We start from the raw sequence: 25,053 nt of genomic DNA on the forward strand, positions 1-25,053 counted from the left end.
TCACCTTGGGATTTTTGTCAAGTTATATGCTTTGACAGTAAAAACACGGATATCACATAGCTGAAAGTTTCTACAGAGAAGCTCTGCATAGCTCAAGGTTTAATAAGCCTGGTAGTTTATGTAAGACCATGATACAATGATATTCAGGAGAGGAGCAGGCTTCCACTTCAGCATTTCTTAATTGAACACCTGAGGAGTTTGAGACAGAGAGTTAACAATAGGAGATTTCAGTTTGAGCATACCTTCTCAGCTACCTGCTTTCTTTTAAGTGATACTTACTTAATTACACACATGCACACATATACTGAGGCTTAAGTGGCATGCACACTTACACGGTGTTCCCCCTCCCTCTGCCTGTTTGCTCGCCTCCTATCCACTTTCAAAGCACTACTGTTGACACTGAGAAATCTGCAGACACTCACATGCCCCTCAGACAGGGAAGATTCTCCTCTCAGCCAGACGACAACCTGTGCATTTCTCCCTTATACTCTTCTGTTAGCAGGTGTTCCAAACGAAACCATAAATAACAGACAAAGGCAGAAGACATCTTGAGTGTGGAAGACAAGTGTCTTTCTCCATAAGTTGCGAGAGAGAGAGAGAGAGAGAGAGAGAGAGAGAGAGAGAGAGAGAGAAAAAACTATGAGCAGTGGGAAGAAAGCTGGAAGGGGGATCTGCATTTTAAGTAGGTAGAACAGACAGCATTTGTGTTTTTCATGTTTTTTTATGGCTTTCTTTGTGCGACGCTGAGCCGGAGTTCAGACGGAGGACTTTGCACTCATCATCTTGACCAGCTTCCAGCGTCTGTGGCAGGGTGTGCATGGGGGAACTGCAGTGGCGTAGGGAAGAGCACGCAAAAGGAAAAAGCCGAGCGGAAAACAAGGCAGTCATGGATACCGCCGTGCCACAGCCAGATGCTTCCCCTGCCTGGATCTGCACGCTGGTCCTGGCTGACCTCCAGTCCAGGAGCTACACACACTCATGAGGTACTGCTTCACTGATGGGCTGTAAATGTGAACGGCTCTGTGTAATGGCTCGGTGTAAAGCGTGTTAGAACACAGGCTGCATTTTTGATGGCCTTTATTTCAAGTCCTTTATTTACAATATATAAAATGTTTTCCATGAAGTGGCTGTGTTTTATTCTGTACTGCACTGCCTACGTGTATGTGGCTGTTTGGGAAGTTTTTAATGTTAAGTGCTTTCTGTTTTTTTAAAACATGGTGCATGCTTCATAGAGTGATATTTGTGTCAACAGCAGACTTGGTATGGATGTCCAAGGGCGTGCTGTGCAGACTATGATGCCATTGAAGCGCTGGGTTAAGTTTTTTCTGTTTTGAGTATTTCTGGGCTATGGCCAAGTGTCACAGACACTGCACGGACAGCATGCAAAAGCGGTACCTCTCAGCCCTACCAGCGACTGTACTCAAATGCAGAAAACACATGGGTAATAAAACCTTGGACGCGCTTGTTTGTGTGTGTGCTGTGCGTACCTTCCTGTGTGTGCATGCGTGCTTGTGTGCGTGCGTGTGGGTGTGTTCACGCGGCTGTGTGCAGGTGCGTGTTCGTGTGTGTGTGTGTTGTGCAGACTGTGTGTGTGTGTACTCTGTGGAGGGTGAGGATGTCTCCACTTGCTGAAGAGGGAAGCATGTGTACTGCTGCAGCTGGGGAAGGCAGGTGAGCGCATGTCTGGGACACGCAGGGAGGAGGGCTGTAAAACAAGCGTGCATAGCTGCGTGGTGGCCGCCAAAACCTTGCCATTTTGTGCTGACTGGTTGTAAAGAGCTATGTGAAGGGTCTGGACTGTTAAACAGGCAGGGCTTCTGTTAGTTGAGGGTACTGCGAACCTCTGGCCTTGGTTACTCCATTCCATTTAGTCGTTTAGGTCAAATGGAAATGTTTTCTACCCTTCAGGCAGTTTAAGACCACTATTAGTACCTCATTACAATACCGGTCAAATGGCAGTTTAAGAAAAGACATTAATCACTGTCTGTCTGTGTGATGAGTAAGTGTACTGTTACCACAAGCTCAGAGTGTCTACAGGAGCTCATCTGCTTGTTTAATACCTTATAATGGAGACGTAGTGTGTTTCTAAATAAAGCTGTGTGCATGCGTGACTCTGTATTGAGTGCGATGTCCTTTTTATGACCTAACGCCTGCCTGATGAAAAGCGTAAGCTGCTGCCATCAGTGGAAGGGCAATCAGTCTTTACCGTGACAGTGTGTGAGTTACGGCTGTGTGGAAGCTGCAGTGTCACCCCTCCAACACTGCCCAGGTGCCGCAGGAATATCAGCTGGCTAACAGCAGGTAGTTGTAGAACAAGAGCGTACCAAATCACAGCAAAGCCTTAAATCCCTCATTCACTCTTCTTCCTCTGCTGAGACCAGCTGGTCATTGTCCAAACAACCGCTTTGTCACTGGCTCTGTAAGAGATGGCTCAGTGACAAGCGACTAGGTTGGAGCTCTGTTGAATGGAGTGAGATCAGGTGCCTCCCAGTCTCCCAGGTGAGATGCGCTGAGTAGAACCGAGGAATTGTGTAATGACCTAGTCTTCCTTACCAGCCTATCATGAAGGAAACCCTTGATAAAGAGGTAATCTGACATAGGCACCAATCTCATTGTGTCTTTATTGGTGTTGAGGAATGGAAATGGAGTGGTGTGAGTATAATACCTGTGTGTGTATGTGAGTGACTCAGCAAAGTCTTGGATTTTACCACAGCATACTTACTCTCAGATGTGTCTGTCTGGCGTGTAATAATGTCTCCTGAATGAGAAAAATTCATTACGTCTCCACGCCAGACGAGGGAAGACAGCCATGGATAATTGACAGGTGTCTCCCCACAAACCCACTGGGTGTTAAGTAGGGTGTTGAGGCGGGAGCATCTGAGGTGTACGTGTGTGTAGACCTCATTAGTTTGAATTTTGTCTACCCACTCTGAGCCCTCACACCTCCCATACCAGAAATCCAGGGTGAATGTGTCTAGTATAGCAGTTAGGTTTCATGCAGCATGTCTGTGCAGAGAGTTCTGCCTGATTTACAGTTTAATTTCCCTGCGCTCCACGTCCTGCTCCAGTCCTCTCCACTCGCTTACTAAGGAGCACCTGCTTCATCACCTGTCCCCGCTCTGGATCTGCACCTACATGTACCTGGGCTGCAGATCCGTTTGGCGTCCGCCCTCATGCCCTCCCCTCCCCCACGGCAATGTTCTGTTCGCAAGGTCAGCGGGGCCGCTGAGGGCAAAAAGGGGTCCCCCAAGCTTGCTGCCAATGCCCTTTCAATCAACTCTGTTTGCCTGGCTTATTGTTAATAGCTTCCACAGGGCTGAGGGATGACAGTGTAGCTCACCTGCAGAATGAGTAGATGATGAAGGAAGAGGTGTGGGAGCCCCTCGGGGGAGGGCAGGGCGACCTACCAAAGCCTCACCTGGGGGGAGTCGCTCTGACTCCAGCGGCCAGGACGCAGCCGTACAAACAGGGGCCTGTTCTTGTTTCACGAGCTCAGGCACACAAGGGTCCGCGTTTGTCTTCCACTGTAGCTTACTGGGCAATTTGAGCGGAATGACAAGGGCCTAGTTATGTGGGGAATGCAGAAAGTGTCTGCATGTGTCAGAGGTCTTAGCTGGGAGTCTGGGGTGGGGGTTGCAGGGGATGCTCTTGGAAATGAACTTACTTTCTGTCTGCGTGCGGAACACCTAATTGTACACCAGACCCTACTTTTGGGAAAACCTTGTGCAGTTATTTTAATACGTTCACTCTATGGTACATTTTAGAATAGCTCGTAATAACCTGCATGCATGTGCTTCAGTGCTGAAGGTGTTACTTTTCATTTTTATACACTCATTTAAAAGAAAAAACAGGCCAAGCTGCTACGTGTGCTGGTTTCTTGTTCCTTCTTTTCCTTATATTGACCAATATTTTGAGGAATTTCCATTGTTTGAACATGTGTGTAGGTGTGTGTGTGTGTGTGTGCACGCGCACGTGTCTGCGTGTGTGCGTGTTTGTCTGTGAAAAGTGATCCTGCATAAGCTGAGGCCTACAGGTATGTATGCAAGGCTCACACCTGTCTAGCTCTGCAGCCCGCAGGCCGGCTCAGGCTTTCATTTGGCCAAGTCCCGTCACATCTGATATGATACGGTGCAAGCCTCTCCCAGGCACCTACCTCAGGACGGACTCTCCATAGAGAATACGCAACTACCTCGCTCCTACCTCAGGACGGACTCTCCATGGAGAATACGCAGCTACCTCTCTCCTACCTCAGGACGGACTCTCCATGGAGAATACGCAGCTACCTCGCTCCTACCTCAGGACGGACTCTCCATGGAGAATACGCAGCTACCTCGCTCCTACCTCAGGACGGACTCTCCACGACAAATACGTAGCTACCTCGCTCCTACCTCAGGACGGACTCTCCATGGAGAATACACAGCTACCTCGCTCCTACCTCAGGATGGACTCTCCACGACGAATACGTAGCTACCTCGCTCCTACCTCAGGACGGATTCTCCACGGAGTATACGCAGCTACCTCGCTCCTACCTCAGGACGGACTCTCCACGGAGAATACGCAGCTACCTCGCTCCTACCTCAGGACGGACTCTCCATGGAGAATACGCAGCTACCTCGCTCCTACATCAAGACGGACTCTCCACGACAAATACGTAGCTACCTTGCTCCTACCTCAGGACGGACTCTCCATGGAGAATACGCAGCTACCTCGCTCCTACCTCAGGACGGACTCTCCACGACGAATACATAGCTACCTCGCTCCTACCTCAGGACGGACTCTCCACGGAGAATACGCAGCTACCTCGCTCCTACCTCAGGATGGACTCTCCACGGAGAATACGCAGCTACCTCGCTCCTACATCAAGACGGACTCTCCACGACAAATACGTAGCTACCTCGCTCCTACCTCAGGACGGACTCTCCACGACGAATACATAGCTACCTCGCTCCTACCTCAGGACGGACTCTCCACGGCGTATACGCAGCTACCTCGCTCCTACCTCAGGACGGACTCTCCACGGCGTATACGCAGCTACCTCGCTCCTACCTCAGGATGGACTCTCCACGGAGAATACGCAGCTACCTCTCTAATGGCCTTCCTGTGTGGTCAGCTCTCCATAGTCTCTCTGAAAGACCTGCTAGTGCTGTCCAGTTGCTCGCAGAGCTAAAAGCAAAACTGATTTCATGGACAAGTCAGAATGCTTTGGGTTAAGTTTTTATTTGTAGTTTTCACATTTTGTATTTGAAAATGTGATGACTTTTTTGATTATTTGATGACTAATTTGATTATTTGATTATTTTACCTTTGAGTATTCTTACCTGGTTCACGTGTAATCCTTTCAAGATGACCTGTGAAGACCAGCCTGAGGAAGCCTCCGTCTCGGCGTGTTCTCACCCATCTGATCACATTTCAAAACAAGCCTGGTGTGTCTTGTCCTTTCCTGTCCTGATAATGAGCAGAGTGCAGGACACTGTCTCGCTGCACCACCGGAGTAGTTAACGACAGAAAACAGGAAACTGAATCTGAATGACCTCAGCGGACGCATCAGCAGACTGTCAAAAGTAGGTCATCGTCTCACTGGAGCACAGCTCTGCGTTGGAATCAATGATCTAATTGTGGCTTCTGAATCTAATGGATAGCGACATGAGGATGGGATGTCTCTTACCCGCCAGCTATCAGGGGATATGTGGCCCGCTTTGAAAAGCAGAAATGCGGCAAAAAAGAAAACCTAATTTCTTAATGTTATGATTTCATTGCATCCAACTCTGTGGTTATGGTTCAGCTCCAGATTGCTAGCACAGTCCGGTAAGAATCAAAATGACAGTTTGTTCATTTGCCATGTAACATCAAAGAAGGAACAGGGCACTGTGTGCCTTAGTTGCCACTGCACATGTGCAGGGAGATCCTTTTCCCCTATGTAGGCTCCCACATGCCCAGAAAGCAAAGCTACTACAAAACGGCCAATGAGAGCGCTGAGGAGGAGGATGCAATGTCCCCGCCTGGTTCCGGTCCCTTTCACTCCAACGCCACTGCTCGTGCGCAGTGTGTTGATACTCTTTTCTGTGCTGAAGTTGGTGCTTGAGCATCCTGTATGTACTGCACAGTTCTGTTCGACAAGCAGTGTCCAGGATGTGCCTAAGCGCTTTTTTTAAAGGGAGTAGCCACAGCAGGTGTGTCACATCAGACCAGCTCAGCGGCCTGTCCAAGTTTGCTTTAAGATGAGGTCATTGGTTCGGAAATAGTGCATGAGAACTGGCATGTGCTTAGGAACACTAAGGCATGTTTAAGTGGACTTGCTATCGTACTCTGTTACAATCAGTCTGTTGCTCTCTCTCACTCTCTTTCTCTATATCTGTCACGCTCTCTCTCTCTCTCTCTCTCTCTCTCTCTCTCTCTCCCTCTCCCTTTTTCTTTCTTTTCACCCTATTTCACGGCTATTGAGGAGTTGTGCACGTGGTGAGTGTTGAGGTTTCAAGCCGGGAGTTCTGTCACTGCCGTGGTTGATGGGAGATGAAGGCTTCAGGCACAAAGAGACATCGTGACCCCCTCCTCTGAATGTAAACACAAGGAGCTTTACTCCTAGCTGCTCCTGTTCTCCCTGCCTGAGGTCAGATCCATACCTACCACCATTAAAACCAGTTCCTCTTATTAAAGATAAGGGTGGTTTCACGTTTGGAATTCTGTCACCCTCATTGAGATCCATTACCTGTAATTAAAGACACCTTAGACACGTTAGGACAACCCGCAATGGAGTTGCTTATTAAGTTTAAGCTGCGGAAAATTTCGACTGCGTTCAACATCAAACGTAAAGTATTAACTTATGCAGAAAGCGGATTTTGAGCCGTTTTGATCTTGAGCTTGCCCCATCAAGCCATCCCAAGCCCCTAAAATATTGATACTCATTTTTGAAAATGTTCTACCTGTCATGACCTGTCAAGCATCATTAACTGCTGAAGTGTGGAGGTGCCTGGTGATGAGCTGTGCGCTCTCTGCGTGTGGAGCTGACCGCGGATGGCTTAACAGACGCCGGTGCCCTGGTTCTTCTAAGTAAGGCAATTAGAGTAGTTGTGCGAGCCTGGCCCAGCGCAATATAACACACAAACAGAAGCCTGTGTCACCACACTGCTAGACCTTTGCTCAAACAGGCCCTCAAGATGAGGGAAAATCCCAGAAATGCAGCAGAATTGCTAGCAGGAAGTTTTGAGTTTTTACAAAGGATTAAAACTCTGGAAGTGGAGGTTTATGTGCCCTTTACAGTTTGTGAGCAACACATCTTTCATTCATTTTTCCCATCACTTTCTGCAATTACTGACCCTGATATTAAGGTTGAACATACAGGTATTTGTTATACAAGCATACAGTTTATATAACTGAGACCTGAAAGATTGATTCAGTTTGACATAGATCTGTGCTTAACCTTCAGCCTCACCTATACACAAAATCCATGCTTTCCTGAAAATTTAATAAAAATTGACCATATTTCATAGCAGAGAGATCATGCCTCTACCTGGGCTTATGCACCAGGCCAGAGAGAAGAATTCTCTACTTTAATCACAGCCATCATAAAAGACCTGCCCGGTCTCTATTCATTTACCATGCAGACACACCGACTTAACAGAGCCTAGTGAAATTACAGGGAAAATAGGAACACCAAAGTAAGAAACATACTCAAATAACACCTTGGGAGAGGGGCAAATTATATGTTGGTTTTTATTGAAAACTCTAAACGACATGAGAAATGAAACTGATGGAATGGAAAGATGCAGGTTAATGGGCTGTAATGCAGGAGGCTGAAAGTCATGACTGATGAAACATGGCGGAAGAATTTACTGCACTTCTTTATACGACAGGTTAATCAGACTTGAACAAAAGGCCTTCAGCTGTATGCCTGGACTAAAGGGTTTGCTCATAATGAACATGATTCAAGGGACATGGGTATGTCCACCCATTTGGACTGTTTAGCTTACAGATCAAAATCTCTGCTCATTTTGAATTGCACCTTAATTTCATTGTGTGTGTGTGTGTGTGTGTGTGTGTGTGTGTGTGTGTGTGTGTGTGTGTGTGTGTGTGTGTGTGTGCGTGCGTGCGTGCGTGTGTGTGTCTGTGTGTGAAGGATCCCAATCCGTTCCCACACCCTCTCAAATCTCCTGTGCACCTAACAGCCTTCGCCATCTGCAAGAATAAAGAGATCCTTTGTTTGGAGTAGAGAACAGGTAACCATTTGTGTGTGTGTGTGTGAGTGTGGGTGTGGGTGTGTGGGTGAATGTGTGTGTGCACAGGGTTGCTTCTGTGTGGTTTGTGTGAGTGTATGTGTTGATAGTATGTGCGCTGTAGTGTTCGGGATCATGCTGTTCAGTTTGGGGACACTGGGTGGATATGAAGGGAGTTTTCTGGACTTTGTGCTTTTAATGGCACATGTAGTGCCAGGTGTGTCTTTGCACCTGTGCTTGATAGGAGAGCCTGCATGAATATATCTGTGCTGGCAAAAACAATTCCTAAGACCAGAGAGAATATATGGAAAGGGGAAGGTTTTGGTTCTAGTTTCTTTGCTCGAGGGTTTAGATTTACATTTTGTCATCTTGTGGCTCTTCAGGTTCAGGAACACGTTCACAGCTGTTCTGTTTACATATGTATGTATGAAAATTCTTAAGGTTCTGTACTTTGGCAAATCAATCACAGCAGACATTGGGAGGCCAAAAAAAAAATCATTCAACCCAGACACCTGTTTACTAGGGTCCCTGAGCACGTTTAATCTCCAGGTCTGTGTGCATTTTTTGTTGTCAGTAGCGAGTGAGGTCTGGGTCTATGGCGCTGACACCCTCCTGAAGAATAGCTTCTTAATGACCCTGGAGATGTCATGACCTGGGTTATCTCCACCCTGCGTTTCCCTGGGGCACAAGCGCAGGGGACTAATGGATGCTGTTGCTCCACTGACCCAGTTTGTTTGTTTAAATGGAGGGGTGTTTTTGAACTGCAGGAAAAAGGATGAGAGCAAGAGGCTGGCCAGTGAAAAACAAGAGGATTTTAAAATGCTTGGTTTTGAGTGTGAACACTTTGATCTCACTCTCGTTCTCTCTAGCATGGACGTAGGAGCAGGGGTGTCTGGGAGCCGGGGTGTGCGGGAGCAGGAGTGTGTGGGAGCAGGGGTGTGTGGGGAGGTCGCAGCAGTCGCAGAGGGAAGGGGGATAAGTATAGGGGCTGGGAGCTGAGAAAAACCGCACTCTTTAATTAGTGCAGGAAGACACGGTGCAGAAGCTTTGACAGAGCCAGCCAGGCACGGGGTGGCTTGTGTGTGTGGGAAGGGTGGGGTTGAGCCAACTGTTGGCTTTATCCATGACAACAACTGCACCGGCACCGAGACAAGATAGAATAAACTGCACTACAGAGGACCTGGACAGAAAGATAATGCTGGCCTGTGTGTGGCAGAGCGTGCTGATTGGTCTGCATTTTAAAAACAAATCAAGCTGTGATTGGTCTGCATTTTAAAAACAAATCAAGCTGAAGCTGGAAAAATGCTTCCCTCGATGAAATGCCTTTCTTACCATAAAGGACAAACGTAGCATTTGCGTTTTATGATCATGTGTAGTAAATTACATTAATCTTGAATACAGATACGCCCCACAGCCGTGATGTGTTCTGCCATCGCTAGGATCTGATTATCGTCTCTCTGTATTGTATCTTTCCTCTGCAGCTCCAATGTGTGGTCTGAGTCATGCTCCCTGGCTATGGATTGTACCCTCTCCCTGATTTCCAGCCTCACCTCCACACGTTCTACTGCCGAGGGGAGAGCCCTGTCATGTGGATCCCTGGCTCGCCCGAGGCCCAGGCTCTGAGTGACTCCCCAGAGAACAGGCCTCTTCTGCGCCAACACATCGCCGTGTGCCAGCAGGAGACCCTAGCCTTTATCGACCTTCAGCAACCCAGCACCAACAGCTTTTGCTCCTCGACCTCTCTGGGGAGATGCGGCTCCTTGCCGCGTTCCTCGGGCCCTGCTCATAACGGGCCCTGCTCGAACTTCTACCAGAAAGGAGACATGGGGGCAGATGCACCCCTGGGCGCCGATCCGGACCAGGACGGCCACGATGTTGGGGGAGCTCAGGATACCATCGGAGCACCCAGCATGGACTCACTTAAGACGGACACGGATAAGCTCTTGTCGCAACCCCTGGGTCTCGGTCCCAAAGGCCTGTTCCTCCCCCTGTCCCCTGCTTTTGTGGCCGAGGAAAGGGACTCTGAGGATGCTCAGCCCACTTCTCCGTGCTCCCCTCTGGGCTCGGAGCTCCAGGGCCCTGATCTGTTTCGTTTGCAGAGACGAACATCACAGGTGTCCTCGAAGGAGAAATCCATACGTAAGTGCCAACTTCACTCAGTGACGTGGCATGCTCCTATCCAGAGCCCAGCATCGTAAAAGCCAACAGAACCATAAACTGCTAAATACTTAAGCATAATTTAAGTACCACGCTTAAGTACCATTTATAATTCATTTTAACAATAAATAATAATAGGTAACCAAGCATGAAGTAAAATAATTATTTTGTTGTCATGAATCAAAAATGATTTGTAGCCTTTTTATTTAAGATGATTAAACATAATTGGTATGAGATAATTCAAGATAATTAATAATGTGTGTATCATGAATTCCAGATGACCTTGTTAAAAATGAGGAGCTTATGTTTGTTAATTACCAGTGCCACATCTCATATTTCGTGTGACAGGGCGCAAGATGAGGGTGTACTCACCTGACAGTCCGAGCGAAGAGTCTCTAAGCAGCGCGGGACTAGACTGTGACTCCCTCTTCCCTGGATCTTTTGAGTCGTTCATAGAGGGTGAACTGGGGCTTGTGGGCACCACTGTCCCCATGTCCCAGAGCTCCAGCCCCCTGATGGATTTAGATGAGGAGCTGGTCCTCACCTCTGCTCCTGCCCCTCGGCCGAGGTCCTCGGATCCCCCTCCAGAGGATCTGGGGCTGGGGGACAGTCCAGGCGAGAGAGAGACCGAGGAGGTGGAGCTGGAGGATTGCGGGCCTCTAGACGGCTTGGCCTTCGTGAGCGGCAGCTCACTGCCACTGGCCCACCCGCTGCCTGCGCCGCGCGCCCATTCGGCGGACCACGAGCGACGGCGCTTCTCGGCCTCCGAGCTCATCTCCCGCTTGCAGCTCTCGCAAAGGAAGAATTCCTTCACCTTACGGCTGGGAAAATCGCTGTCCGCCCGTGTGTCCTCGCGAGACCGGCAGCCGTCGGGAAACCCCTCTGACTGTGAGTACTTCACCAGAGCTCCTTCTGTGTAGCTCAGCTTTTCAGTCTTTGGCCTTGTGGAAGGGCTCCACGTAGAGTTTAACTATTACAGAGTCGCTATTGTATGTCTCAGGTGTCTTCTGGTTAAGGTCTCTTTCTGTGCTTTCCATTCTCACACACAGATGCTACATTTTTTTTTTAACTTCCCCCATCTATCCGTGTGTAGACAAACCCAGCACCAGACAACGCCTTTCAGGGGGGTCAAGTGACAGTACACCACACAGCCCAGCGGGATTTGCACCACCACTGCCCTCTGCTGACAGCGCCCTGCCACTGTACAGGAAGAGCTCCAAGCTCAGGTGATAGCAACTGTCCCTGTAATGACTGTAAAGAGAATCTCAACCACAGCATATAATATAATATGACATAATATTAAATGCTCATTTTAAATGATCATTTTAAATGCACCACATCTTTTCTCACCACAGCATGAGAAAAGATCCCATTGATGAAGACGGAGACAGTCCTCCAAGAAGTTCCAAACGTTTATCACGCTTTCTACCTAGTTGTAAGTATGCTTTCCTGAGCAAATTTCATGAAACTCGTACGTAACTATCACTTTCCTTCTCATGCTCTGTCTCTCTTTCTCTTCGCCAGTGGTCCTGTATCAGGAATACAGTGATGTGGCCATTAACAGAGAGATTCAGAGGCAACAGGGGGCGGAGCCTGGAACCGATGAAGACAGAGGCGGGGACAGTGCTTCTCCCAGCAACCTCTCGCCCTCCGGCTCCTTCCGCTCGTCGCGAGGCTCTGCCTTTTCCCTCTGGCAGGATATTCCTGATGTGCGGAGCAGTGGGCAGCTCGACAGTTTTAGCAACGAGGAGCGCAAATTGCAAGAGGTGAAGCTAATTCTCGTTAACCTTACGACTGATGTGATCATTTTACGCATTCATTTCAGTTTGCCTGGTAAATGAGCTTTTTGTTCTGACTTTAGCCTTGTCAATATTTTATCGCTTTTTTCAGGCTAAGTTTGAGTTGGTGACATCTGAGGCCTCATACATACGCAGCCTGACCATCGTGGTTGAACATTTCATGCAGTCTCTAGAGTTGACCGAATGCCTGGGAGCTCAGGACAGACAGTGGCTTTTCTCCAAGCTGCCCGACGTCAAGGACGTCAGTGAAAAGTATGGATGAAGCAAAACTAGAGTAAACGGAGAAACTGGGGTTCCTGTGGCAGCTTTTAGGGTGGTGTTTAGACGTGAAGCATCTCATGGCTCACTCACTCACACACAAATAGCCATCTGAATCGTCCTCACAAGGGGGAGCTCTTAGCACTCAAGTAGCTTTTGTGTGCATGACTGAAAAGGAGGAAACTGGACTATGCACCAGTCACACAGCGTGTTCTCATTTAATGAAACCTCCTTTCATCTATAATTGTTTTGTGTCTTTCTCTTCCTGTTCTTTTGTCACTTTGTGGCCTCCTCCCCTTGTCTCTTCTTCCTGTTTCCTGTTGCTTTTATCTCTAGGTTTCTACAAGATCTTGAGCACCGATTGGAAGGGGACATTTTACGTTTTGACGTGTGTGACATCGTCCTAGACCACTGTCCCGCACTTCGGAAGGTCTACCTCCCCTATGTCACCAACCAGGCTTATCAGGAGCAGACCTACCAAAGGCTCCTGTGAGCTCTCTTACTCTGTTTGTGGTTTTTGTTTTTTGCCCTTTTCCCTGCACCGCTGGCAGTCTGGACAATGGCAGTATATTTTCAGAGCCACTGTGCTGGGTTAGAGAGGCTTGGCGATCACAGGATTAGAAGACAAGTAGCAGCTGGGAGTGGTCTCGGGCTAGAGCAGCTGGGAGTGGTCTCGGGCTAGAGCAGCTGGGAGTGGTCTCGGGCTAGAGCAGCTGGGAGTGGTCTCGGGCTAGAGCAGCTGGGAGTGGTCTCGGGCTAGAGCTCTACATTATCAGTGCCCTGAAATAGGGATGAAAGAGAAAGGACACTTCAGTTAGGGTAGCCGAGCAGACCAGTACTAGACCGGTACATTCTTCTTCTTTCTCAGACAGGAGAATGCCCGCTTCCCTGGCATCCTGGCTCGTCTGGAGGAGGACCCTGTATGCCAGCGCCTCCCTCTCGCATCATTCCTCATCCTGCCCTTTCAAAGGATTACGCGTCTTAAAATGCTGGTGGAGGTGAGCGTCACAGCCACTAACCAATTCGGCACCACACAGGAATGCATCACACTCACAATCACTCACTTCTGACTTGTTAGGCGCATGGTAATAGTGTGACTGTAGCACGTGTGTTGGAAGGCAGTGTGACAGCCACCTACCTCGTTCATCGCTGCTCAGCTATTCAGCACAGGACAGCTGCTGAATGAATAAGACAGATGATTTTAACATTGTATCAGCAGTATCGCAGTGGTGGGTGTTGAGCTGCTGATAGTTTATTGGATAAAAAGTGTATTAGTGTCACTGCCACCCACTCATGTCCAGACAGCTGCAGCGCAGTGGCCAAAAACTGACCACTGATGAAGGACTAGAGGATGGCCAACACAGTTAGCACATGACTGCAGGTGGATTACAGATTGCAGATGTACTTTATTTTACCAAAAATGATTGCGCTTTTAAAAACCTTGAACTTGGAGAATTGCTTTATCAGACATATCAGAAAGAGAACATGATAGATACTCTCTTCATTACAGAACATCCTAAAGAGAACATCACCTGGTTCACGGGACGAGGACACAGCCACCAAGGCTTTTAATGAACTGAAAAAGGTGAAAATGTTATTCTTTTCTTACCAATAAACCCCCTGTTCCTTTTTTTTTTTTAAAGTGCATGTATAATATTCCAAATATTGGATAAACCACAAAGATAAATTGATCCGTACAAATTTGAGGGTCTTCACTGATTTAACTGATTTAATCTCCTTTTATGCCAAAACAGATTATAAAGGAATGTAACTCCAGTGTACAATCCATGAAGAGGATGGAGGAGCTAATTCATCTCAGCAAGAGAATACACTTTGAGGGCAAGGTACAAGATTTAATATTTATAAATAACGAACTGAAAATGTCCTTGTCATGTACAAATCTGGCATATTCCCAAACCATGTTTTTTTAAATCTCTTTTTATAGATATTCCCTCTCATCTCCCAGTCTCGCTGGTTAGTGAAACATGGTGAGCTGTTAGAGGTGGACACACAAACCATGAGCATATCCGGGTCAAAGTTCAAGCTGCCTACACGGCCCGTGTATCTGCACCTGTTTAATGACTGCCTCCTACTGTCCCGGAGAAAGGAGTGAGTGTCTAGTGAGAATGAGTGGGGAAGGCCGTGGGAAAGTTCTACGTGAATTATTTACGTAATAATTTATGTCTGGTCCTGACTGTGTGGTTTTTCCACCTACTGCTAGAGCCTAGGAAAAAACGCCAGGGCATGTGGTTTACTCTAAATCACTCTATAAGGTGTTAAAAGTAAACCAGCGTTGGCGGGCGCAGTAATAACATGATATAGTGCCATGAAACATGGTTACAAGGTGTTGTTTCTGCCCATGTTTAGCACGTGGAGGTTCATGGTGTTTGTACATGCGAAGATCGGTGATCTGAAGGTGAAGGACCTGAGCCAGAAGCTTCAGGGCATCTCGGGCTTCATCTTCCACCTGCAGCTGTGCGAGGGCCAGCAGCTGAAACATCAGATCCTGCTGAAGTCACTAACAGAGTGAGACCTACACTGCATCAAACGCACAGTCATGCCTTCCTGCTGCACTGATTCCTGTGAGATAACTGCAGTGGAGTTTTAATAGCAGTGGAGTTTTGATACTTTGCGGCCTCCTCCCTTTGTTTCTACGTCCTGTTTCCTGTTGGTTTTATCTCTAGCCATCTACAGGATCTTGAGCGTTTTACATTTTACCGAGTCCGTTTACTTGCACATAAGTAAGCATAAAAACAGAAGCATCATCCATTAAAGAAATCGCGTTCTTGATTAATTCACTTGGGTGCAGAGCAGAAATCATCTTATTCATCAAGATAGATATGATATCCATTTACTTAAATGACTCCTTTCAGTGCTGTAAGAACCAATAATATCAGGTATAAATGTCCATGTCAAACACTACCACTATTATGATTTCTTTCTGTAATTTACATTCCCTTCATTTCAAATATTGTCACTAACAGAGACACCTTTGTTGTTCAACAGTCACGATTAGGCGAATGATTAATTTCAGACTAGATCCTGAGGAAAACAAAGGGAAACTTTGCTGAGACTCGAGATGTTTCTTTTTTTGGCAGGCTGGATCATTTGAATCTGTTAACTCTGTTTACACGGCAGGCTTTTCTTACTGGTCCATGACCTTCACTTTCTCCACAGGAGCAGCAAACAGAGGTGGATCACAGCCATGTTCCCCCCTGAGCCAAAGACAGCCACTGAACAGACCAATGAGAATGAGGGTGTGTCAGCTCATATACTGCAGTGTGTGTGTGTGTGTGTGTGTGTGTGTGTGTGTGTGTGTGAGGCAGTGAGCAGATCAATGAGAATGAGGGTGTATCCGCTCATATACCGCAGTGTGTGTGTGAGAGAGACAGGCAGACACACACACACACACAGAGAAGATGTAATAGATTAAGGAAGCCACAAATATTCTACCAGAGGTTAACATCATGGGGCTTTGCTGTGTTCATGCAGATCTGTCTCAGGTTCAGTGTATTAAGAGCTACCAGGCCCAGGAGCATGACGAACTCACACTGGAGAAGGCAGACATTCTGCAAGCTAAAACCATTACAAGTGATGGTAAGATATGCCAGTAAAAGCTGTTGTGTATAAACACACACACACACGCACACACACACACACAACCAAACAAAACAACCCAACCCTGTTATTTCTTGATTGTAGGGTGGGTGGAGGGGATCCGGTTGTCTGATGGAGAGAGGGGCTGGTTCCCCAAATCCAACGTGGAGGAAATCACGAGTCGCCGCGCTCGCTTGCGAAACCTTCGCGAGAACATTCGGATCAAGTGTGTCACCCAGAAACTGGAGGGTGAAGCTCAGTGAGGGCCTGGAACATGCTGCATCTCCTTATTGAAAACCTTAATGAAACAGAAAGGCTTTATTTGACGATGTCTGAGATATAGTCTCATTTTTGAAAGGCAGTCATCTCAGCATCCTCTCAAGAAGACATCACACCTTTTGAGTTCGGAACGCCGCAGTGGGAGCCAAGCGTGTGCAGTAATGTAGCTGCAGAGCACTGCTAAAAGATGGACAGCATCACAGCAGTATCTTAAATTTACATTCTCTCTCTTCTTTTTTTGATTATTAGCATTTGTAGATATGTAGCATTTTAATAGACATGTATCATAAAGCACTACTGTCCCACAATCAAAAATGTGACAACAACAACAAAAAAAAAACAATGGCTAAAAGAATCAGGCTAAAAACGATCGCAGAAAACAAAGGTTCACGTCAGCTTGTAGTTTCAAACATAATTTCAGAGTTTCATTTTATAACAAATTGAAATATAATTCCTTTACATTTACTAATAGAGTAGCGAATTGACTTATTTCAACTTCACAACAGATTTGAATATTCACTATTGCAGTGATAGATTCAGCTTCCTTTTGGACTTCTGATTTAAAATGTTGTCGAAATTGGGTTTTTTTTTTCTGGTGTCCACTCCTACTTTTGAAACATTTGCATTCAGTATATCTTTATTTCAGATTATGAGCATTATTTATGACAGTAAGTCTTCCCATACATGATTGTGTGGATATTTTTGTAATTTTTGTTCCGAGGGAAGATGCTAAATAACTATCCCGAGAATGGTGTGTAAAAGCACAACAGAGATATACTCCTTTGTGGTGCATTGTTGTAAATGTTCTGTCTCAAAAATAAATGCGAATGTAAAAGAAATGTGTTTTTTAGCAGAAGCCAGTCTGCGCCACTATAAGGAATATAAGTAAAAGACAACAGGGCTGACCTTCAGGTTAAAAAAAAAAACACATTCATGAAATCTTTGAGCTTTTTATATACATTTTACTGGCTGGAAAAAAAGAAGGAAGATCCCATTTATGTACTTGTATCCAGACTCCTGAGCTCTACACTCACTCAGCAACTCTCCTAAAGATGGCTACCATTCATGGCTTGGGAGCATGAGACTGTGCAAGAGTTAAATTCAGTAGCAGTGGTAGTAAATTCAGTAGTAGTAGGTAAATTCAGCAACATTACTGTGACACCTAGACCAAAGACCTCGAGTGATTTCACTCAGTTTCCAACCATTTTAAATCAGAGCAGCGACACTTAAAGAATAGGGGTTGTGGTTAATAAGACAAGGGAGACCTGCTATGGCTCAGGAATGCTACTCTAATTACAGTAATTTATTACATCTCAGACAGACATTTTGTACTTGAGACAATATTTGAGACAAGAAAGCTTTGTAGAAAGCCTGTGGGCAGGTACTTAATGAAAGAACACACATTCCACAGGAACTGGGACTTACACATCCTGCTGAAATCTAAACAGTCCACTTAATTGCATTTTAAGACTAAGAGCATTTATGTACAGTATGCCTATATTTGCACTATCAAGAAACTATACATACGCATTAAATCAACCATCCAGGTCATCAGAACGCAATTGACCTAAATGGCAATTGTCAGCAATGTCACTTGTAGCCTGTGGCAGGAAACCAAGCCACATTATGCTTCCCTGCTGCTTCTGTGCTTCCTTGGTATGAGAGGTGGAGATGCGTGATTGGGTAATACTTGATTCACCTTTTCAGGCTTGGTAGGAAAAAAAGAAAAAAAATTCAAAATGATAATGCTTTTCATCTGCAAAATTAAAGTACTACTAAAGGATCTTAGTGGTTTAATCTGGTTTTGCTGCATTGCTATTGACATCGGTGTGTTTGAAATGAGGAAGGTTAGCATTTGTACCTGTTGTAACTGGAAAATCCAGCTCTGATAATCCTCTGGATAAGCACATGAGACCAGCAAAGGTTCCATCAATTCCCCTGAACAAGTCAACAAAAATAAAACATAAATACTTATCCTCCTACAGTAGCATCTGCCTTGGGGGCTCCATACTGGACACATTTTTACATTTTTCCATGAATGAACGCCTGCTTTGACTCATCAGCTCATTAGCAGTACTCGATAACTAAGTGATCTTAGGGGTATTAAAGCACAAGAAGCACATAGGGTCCTGAGTACTCAGACTGGAAAACTGCTTTGGCATCTAATGAAGGAAGAAGCTAATATGAGGGTTTACTAAGGAGGCATGTGGACACAGCCCAGTGTAGAAATTCACCATGACCCTCACCAGTGGATGGGTTAGGGGTATGCACTCAACCTCCTCTTGATTAGAAACATCTTGTAGGTGTACTGTTAAACTATAGCCTTGCACAATTTGTTAGCCATCCTCTACCTCTTTATGGCTGGCACTCTTAGGACGACTCAGAAGGTACGTCCTTGGATCTAGCTCATCGGTTCTGCCACATAAGTGATTGAAATTGGACTCCTGAGACATCTATAGGAAGCTTCTAATGTGAATAGCGTATTGGCTGCTAATTGGCTGATTCAGTTAAAGCTTGACATAAACCAAGTGCAATGAACGCTTGCACTGTTTCCTGGGCTCTTTTCTAAACGGAACATTGTAATGCACCATGGTCCCTTCAACACGACCCACGGGCAGGGAATGCCTGAACAAAAGAACAGAGGTTAACCTCATGCTGAATAGATGCTCTACCACTGAATGGCAGTCTATGATCCAGCCAACCAGCACTGTCCACTGAAGCAAGCAGTAGGGGCGTGGGCAAGCCTGCACCGACACCCTCAGTCAAGTGCAGTTCTGAGGCCCCTTCTTGAAGAAGGAATGCTATCAGCCCTAACCCTTTAGGGAGTACTGCAGACATTGCAGTTGTCTGAGCTGTTCCAAAGAGATGCACCGAAGGTCTCAGTTTGTGACAAGCTGGCTGAGGTCTTGTGACATGTTCAGCTGCAGTTGCAATACACTTGAAATGTATTTTGCCACCGACTGCTGTGATCGTGAAAGTATTTCCTTGAAGTCCCCTGGAAGTCTGACATTAATATTATAGGTAATCACAAGGATTTACGAACAATTGCAGTATATTTCCACTAATCAATCCAAGGCTCTTGTGTCAGGTGCCAAATATTGTGGTTAACTGATCTTGAACAAAGTTAGAGGCAGAAACTACTGGGAACTGAGTGCAAAATTTGAATTTCTGTAAAATATTTTGCTGTGTGGTATGTGTGCATTAACTTGCTATTATTTCTTACAGGTTGTGGCTTTAAAATGTGATGTCTTGTGTGTCTATATACTTTTCATGTTGACCTACTAATATTTTTCATACATCTATTAAATATTAAGCTACTTTATGGTGCAGCCTCCAGTGTTTACACATGGCAGTTATTAAACAGACCCGTAAGTTCAAACTCGAGTCTTCCAGGCAAGGCTGATCTTTCCAAAGCGCTGATGCTCTTTCTGGGTAGACGACCCTGCAGGAAAAGCAACTTGGAGTGACTCATTTCTGAATAATTTCCCATCAGTTACTACTATGGGAAGTCAAAATAGAGTCAATGCAGAGCATACATAAACAATGCAAGTTAGGAACTGGTTTACTATATTTCAAATGGCACCAAGGTCTTGTTTTGGATGCCCAGGAAAATGCCAATAAGCCCCATTTTCACAAATTTATGAATTGCTTTCTTTAGATGGCTAATGCCATGCTGTTATTTCTGAGGTAGCCTCACCATTTAATTAATTATTTATTTATTTTACATGATTATCTAAAGCTTATTACCTCATACTTCACATGTACCCGCTGACGGTCTACAGAGAGGATCAGGAGGTCCAGAGGGAAGAGCAAAAACAGACGCTCTTGGGATCCCTGCAACAGCCAATCCAGTCATTAGCTAAAGGCCTGCATAATTCTGCCTACGAAAGATGGGCATATGTTTGTTTATCTATCTATCTATCTATCTATCTATCTATCTATCTATCTATCTATCTATCTATCTATCTATCTATCTATCTATCTATCTATCTATCTATCACTTTTTTATCTATAGATAGATAGATAGATAGATAGATAGATAGATAGATAGATAGATAGATAGATAGATAGATAGATAGATATCTTCAAAATTGTAGTAAAGCACACAGAGTTTCTAAAGAAACAGGGCGGTGCAAACTGAAGCACTTTTTTGACGGTCTCAAACGTGCCTCTCTCTGTATATTGCTGATGTGTACCACTGAGAGGTAGGCAGGTTGGCCCATGTGGTGGATGGAGGTTCCCTCCCACTGCCAGATGGGAGACCTCAGTAAGTACCTCTTCAGCTCCTCCTTCTTCCATCTCTCATCACATGGCAGCTATAAAAGCAGAAATAGTCATTGTTTTGTTTAGACTTTTTATCCTTATTTTAAAGACAAAGAACATGACAGACCGCAAATCCTAAATTGGTGTAATTGTAAAAAAGTACATGCATGTAAGGTGCAGTAAGAATATCTTGAATATCTTGAATAATATTGAATATCTTGGAACACTTCCCATCAGGGCGGTGATTTTTAGCCAAGTTAAATTGTGTCAAGTAGATTCATGAGTAAATTGTACTGCTTTCTTGAGAAGTTTCTTTCCTGTGCAGTCATTTTGCTAATATCCTAGTTAGCAATCATTTGGACTTTCCAGTGCACGCAACTGTACGCATCAGTCACGATAATTATAATTGTATTTCCTGACTTCTAAGCATACGCATCATATTTTTGGGTGCTCAGTTTCTTGAGTGAGTAAAGGATGAGGTGGTTATTAACAGTCGCTGTATTCACAAGAAGCAGTTCAGAAAGCGTGAGTATACCAGGTAGGAGAGTGCGCTGTGAGACAGACTGAGCTGTTGTCTCTGAGACTTCTCTATCCTGTCCTCTATCTTCTCTAACCAGCACTTTCTCTCAACTGCACTGTTGCAGATGAAGATCTTGGAGTCCACCATGGTCCCTGTGCAGGTAAGACAACAGAATCCAGTCAATTCATCATTCCATTAATAAATCCTAATTGTTTCAAGTTTCACATACATAGTCATACACAGTATAACTCGCAGTGAAATGGTTTGAGAGTGCTCTGTCCAAACTGAGGAAACAAACAGGGGTGCATAGGGGGGAAAAAAAATAAAAAAAATAAAAAAAATATATATATATACAAAAATCTATACACAAAAATATATTGACAATATGTGTACAATATATGTATAATATGTTTATATACACAATGTACAATGTATATATGGATATGTATATATGTACACAATGTACAGTTCCATCTTACAATTGACATATTTACAGTTACATGGTGGTGGCGGTCCCCACAGTTTATCAGTTTCCCTGATTCAGGGCCAGAATGGCCTGTGGGAAGAAGCTCCTCTTCAGTCTCTCTGAATACTAACTAACCATCCACCACATACTAATCTGGTCTAGTAGCTAGTATGGTCTAGTAGCTAATCTGGTCTAGTAGCTAATCTGGTCTAGTAGCTAGTATGGTCTAGTAGCTAATCTGGTCTAGTAGCCAATCTGGTCTAGTAGCTAGTATGGTCTAGTAGCTAATCTGGTCTAGTAGCTAATCTGGTCTAGTAGCTAGTATGGTCTAGTAGCATGTCCCCTTCCCTACTTGGGGTAACTTGGTATCACATAATATAAAACTCACCACTAATCTCAAACATGGGTGGAGCAGTGGAGTCCTTTTGAGAATTCACTTGCACATGGATTGCAGACAGAGGAAGGATGCCCTGCAGAGATCACCGACAGGCATGCTTAACTGAGAGAGTGCAAACTAGGGGATGACAGATGCCATTACAGCACCTTGTTCACTGGGTTTGTGCACAGACACTATTACCTCATAAATGAACTTCTGGTTCAAGTTGTCCAGAGCGAGGATTAATAAGTGAAAGGAGAATAGGACCACATACCTTTCACTTATCACCTGTTGAGGGAAAAAAAGGATAGATGTGGAAAATGCGATTCGTCTAGGCCATCAAACATACGGTTAAATGAGGTCATGAAGACCAACCAACCAGTTCCTTAAATGTCTGAAATGACTAGCATGAGATGTATGACGGTCAAATGAAAGAGGCTTCTCCCCTTTTCTGTTTCTTATTGAATATACAAATATTGGTGTTTACAGTATTTTATTGACCTTCAGTTGCAAACCTTGTATGTCTTTTAGTGGAGTAATTTAGTTGCATAGACATTTGCATTTGTACGTTTAAAATAAAATTGTTTACTTGACATGGGCATATGCATTTGTTACACTTGTGCACTCATTTCTAGTACCTTTGTGGAGCCATTGTATAAAGATAAGAGTGAGGAGTAGATGATGTCTCCAAAACTGTGTAGTGCTTGGCCTTCCCACTCTCTGATTGGATGAGTGTACAAGCTTTGGTGGAGCTCGTCTCTGGTGCGTTCCCACAGTACCACCTTACAGGCAACAAATCCAGAAAATCACTTTTCCCTTTAATTTGAGCTGGTGTTTTATCACATTTTAAACAAATGGAAGTCTGGGCAGCTAGTCTGTACGTCTATATATACAATGCATTCAGCACAGATCACGTCTGTTTCTTCAGTGCCCGGATCTTTGTGGTGAAGCAGAATACATCCTGGCTAGCAGAAACATTTTATACCTGTCATGCTACATAACTTTACTAATGACCATAGCCATACTTGCGAATTTCTTTTCTGAGTAGAGTAGGTAGAAGAAGCCAGATGTGGGACCTTAAGTGAGAGAAATATAATCATCAGATCTTTATGCTTGGGAAACACCCTGCAACTCAGCACTTTAAACTACAGTCCAATGGGCTAGTTTCCAAATTAATGTAAAAAACAATGTGCGTATACTTTGTATTTCCTTCCTCTCCTGTGCCAAAGCCTACCTCTTGCTTGGGTTGCCTGTCAGATGGACAGCGTTCAGGAGGTTCCTTGGTCTTGTTCCTTGTGGTGACCTTCTGCTTGCTTTCTCCTAGACTCCACACCCTGGAAAACACAAAGTAACGCTTAGAAATGCTGACCCTCGTCTTGATCCTGTGTACAATGTCTCAGCAGTAATTCTACAACATTCTAACACTGATTATGAGAATTGAAATGTGTTACTGCACAATTAGCTTGATGACATTTTGAAAGGAGCCTGTGTCTGTAAGGCATCGTGCCATGCAAATTTTATTCAATTTGTCTCTGGCAGTGCAGGTATCACATCACTAGCAATGCAGCCTTACCGTAGAGACCATGTAACGTCAGCGTAATAAACCAGAAGAGAATTTTGCTCTCAATTCAGAACACTTCCCTGACGTGCTGTTAATTCCTCCATTTGTTAATTTGCTGTCACGTCCTCATCTAACCCCTCCCCCCACCAACGATAAGCAGATTAACGAGGTACGTGAGGATGGGGTAGACACTGGCCATCTGAGTCATCACGGACTCATTGTCTCTCCTCTGTAGTCTAAGCCCCAGTGCTAATTCAACCAGTTCTACAACCCCAGCGCTGTGCTAATATTGTTCTCCTACACTAATAAAGCTATGCTGCCCACACATACTGATACACTGGTGTTCCCACTAGTATGTCCAATTCCGATGGGTGTGGAGTCTTTGTAAAGATGCTGCTGGTTGATCCACATCACTCTGGAAGTTTGGACATGTGCTGTCTTTAAGGCCCTGATTACCTGCCTCTCTAATCCCTGCAGTTTCCTAATGAGAGGACTGAGGCACCCAGCCCTGTGAGCGACACACGACTGCTCAGAAACACCTTACTATGTCAATTAGCCTTACTGTATTAGTTTGCTTTATTATAGCGCAAGAGGCTCTAATTTGCTTTGTAACAGCATGGCTCCCACCCTTGCAAAGGAAACAGTGTTGTTTTTTTGTCAGGGTGGAAATAGTTTAAACAAACAGTTTAGTAGTGTATGAAAGAAGCTCTACATGTATGATATTTTCCTGGGTTTGACTTTATAAATACTTTACTTGTCTTACAAAACTATAACCATTTCACGACAGATTCATGCACTCACATAATATTCAAAATATTTCACTGACATTGTTTAGAAATCTATACAGATTTCTCGGTGACCTCGGTGGCTTTGAAGGTCATAAGTTATCAAAAGACAGTGTCCTGAAAACAGGAAGTGCACTGTGTTGGTAGACATGCTGCCACACGTCTGCCCAAAATGATTTCATTATTATATTTGAGGAAATACACACCAAAGCAGTCCTCTTACCCTGCACTGCCGATCTCCAGGAGTTCGAGCTCTTCCGGGCCCACGTCGTCAATGCCTGCGGATCTCGGAGTCAAGCTACAGCATCCCATGTCTGCCAGAGTCGCTGTCTCCACTACCGTCTTGTCCTCGTCTCCACACACAGTGCCCTGGGTGCCTCCCCCGGCAGCTACACTCGGAGGGCCATTGGCCCCTGCGTCCCACTCGCCTCACCCTGTCCACCTGTCCTGCAGCCCTGGACCCGACCGCTGCCACGAGCCCCGGACGGTCGGGAGGGAGGTGTGAGGAGTGGGGCTTGGATTGGGGTGGCAGAGCAAAACAACGTGGAAAAACCACGATAGTGTACGTCGGGTTTAGGTTAAGTCTTTCCTTGAAGGCGCAAAAGAAGGATAATAAAAGACAGCATGATCTGATTGTAAGAGCTGCAGCTGTCAGGAGGAGCAGACACACATAGAACACATGCTATGTGCCTTCCTGTCAGTTTCAGTAGTGACGCAGCTACAGCCAAACCAACTTCCTCACTGAACTCTTAACAGTTTCGACCTAAGCTGTCTGCTGCCTC

General features: G+C 45.3%; 2 protein-coding genes across 4 annotated transcripts; one reads left to right on the plus strand and one right to left on the minus strand.

Annotated features, from left to right (window-relative positions):
• Positions 1 to 346: 346 nt before the first annotated feature.
• On the plus strand, positions 347 to 17,133 carry arhgef19 (Rho guanine nucleotide exchange factor (GEF) 19). Of its 2 annotated transcripts, XM_027014499.2 has the most exons (17): positions 347 to 983; positions 8,114 to 8,213; positions 9,692 to 10,349; positions 10,716 to 11,255; positions 11,461 to 11,593; positions 11,723 to 11,802; positions 11,892 to 12,133; positions 12,258 to 12,418; positions 12,761 to 12,913; positions 13,293 to 13,422; positions 13,935 to 14,009; positions 14,179 to 14,268; positions 14,370 to 14,533; positions 14,792 to 14,950; positions 15,602 to 15,681; positions 15,917 to 16,021; positions 16,127 to 17,133. In XM_027014499.2, exons 3-17 carry the CDS (start codon positions 9,713 to 9,715, stop codon positions 16,282 to 16,284), a joined length of 2,907 nt encoding a protein of 968 aa, XP_026870300.2. In that variant the 5' UTR covers positions 347 to 983; positions 8,114 to 8,213; positions 9,692 to 9,712; the 3' UTR covers positions 16,285 to 17,133. The 2 variants fall into 2 exon arrangements, with proteins under 2 accessions (XP_026870300.2, XP_026870298.2); XM_027014497.2 differs by lacking the exon at positions 8,114 to 8,213.
• Positions 17,134 to 17,585: 452 nt separating this feature from the next.
• LOC113580147 (rho guanine nucleotide exchange factor 7) lies at positions 17,586 to 24,972 on the minus strand. 2 transcript variants are annotated; one of them, XM_027014506.2, is made up of 12 exons: positions 24,495 to 24,972; positions 23,160 to 23,259; positions 22,951 to 23,001; positions 22,564 to 22,707; positions 22,127 to 22,213; positions 21,938 to 22,019; positions 21,099 to 21,235; positions 20,470 to 20,616; positions 20,048 to 20,134; positions 19,667 to 19,742; positions 18,162 to 18,238; positions 17,586 to 18,008 (listed from the first exon to the last, which is right to left on the minus strand). In XM_027014506.2, exons 1-12 carry the CDS (start codon positions 24,581 to 24,583, stop codon positions 17,925 to 17,927), a joined length of 1,161 nt encoding a protein of 386 aa, XP_026870307.2. In that variant the 5' UTR covers positions 24,584 to 24,972; the 3' UTR covers positions 17,586 to 17,924. The 2 variants fall into 2 exon arrangements, with proteins under 2 accessions (XP_026870307.2, XP_026870309.2); XM_027014508.2 differs by lacking the exons at positions 17,586 to 18,008; positions 18,162 to 18,238 and having other exon boundaries at positions 19,668 to 19,742; positions 20,576 to 20,616.
• Between the last annotated feature and the right edge of the window lie 81 nt (positions 24,973 to 25,053).

The sequence above is a fragment of the Electrophorus electricus genome, chromosome 24 (genome assembly GCF_013358815.1).
Source record: "Electrophorus electricus isolate fEleEle1 chromosome 24, fEleEle1.pri, whole genome shotgun sequence".
Lineage (NCBI taxonomy): Eukaryota > Metazoa > Chordata > Actinopteri > Gymnotiformes > Gymnotidae > Electrophorus > Electrophorus electricus.

Excerpts from the sequence above, each read along its gene's own strand:
- arhgef19 (XM_027014499.2), top strand. The coding sequence starts at position 9,713 with ATGCTCCCTGGCTATGGATTGTACCCTCTCCCTGATTTCCAGCCTCAC. Across the intron at positions 12,914-13,292 it reads CAGACCTACCAAAGGCTCCT|ACAGGAGAATGCCCGCTTCC; the intron begins GTGAGCTCTCTT and ends CTTCTTTCTCAG. Across the intron at positions 15,682-15,916 it reads ACAGACCAATGAGAATGAGG|ATCTGTCTCAGGTTCAGTGT; the intron begins GTGTGTCAGCTC and ends GTGTTCATGCAG.
- LOC113580147 (XM_027014506.2), bottom strand. The coding sequence starts at position 24,583 with ATGGGATGCTGTAGCTTGACTCCGAGATCCGCAGGCATTGACGACGTG. Across the intron at positions 22,214-22,563 it reads TATACAATGGCTCCACAAAG|GTGATAAGTGAAAGGTATGT; the intron begins GTACTAGAAATG and ends TTCCCTCAACAG. Across the intron at positions 21,236-21,937 it reads ACCCATGTTTGAGATTAGTG|GGACCATGGTGGACTCCAAG; the intron begins GTGAGTTTTATA and ends TTACCTGCACAG.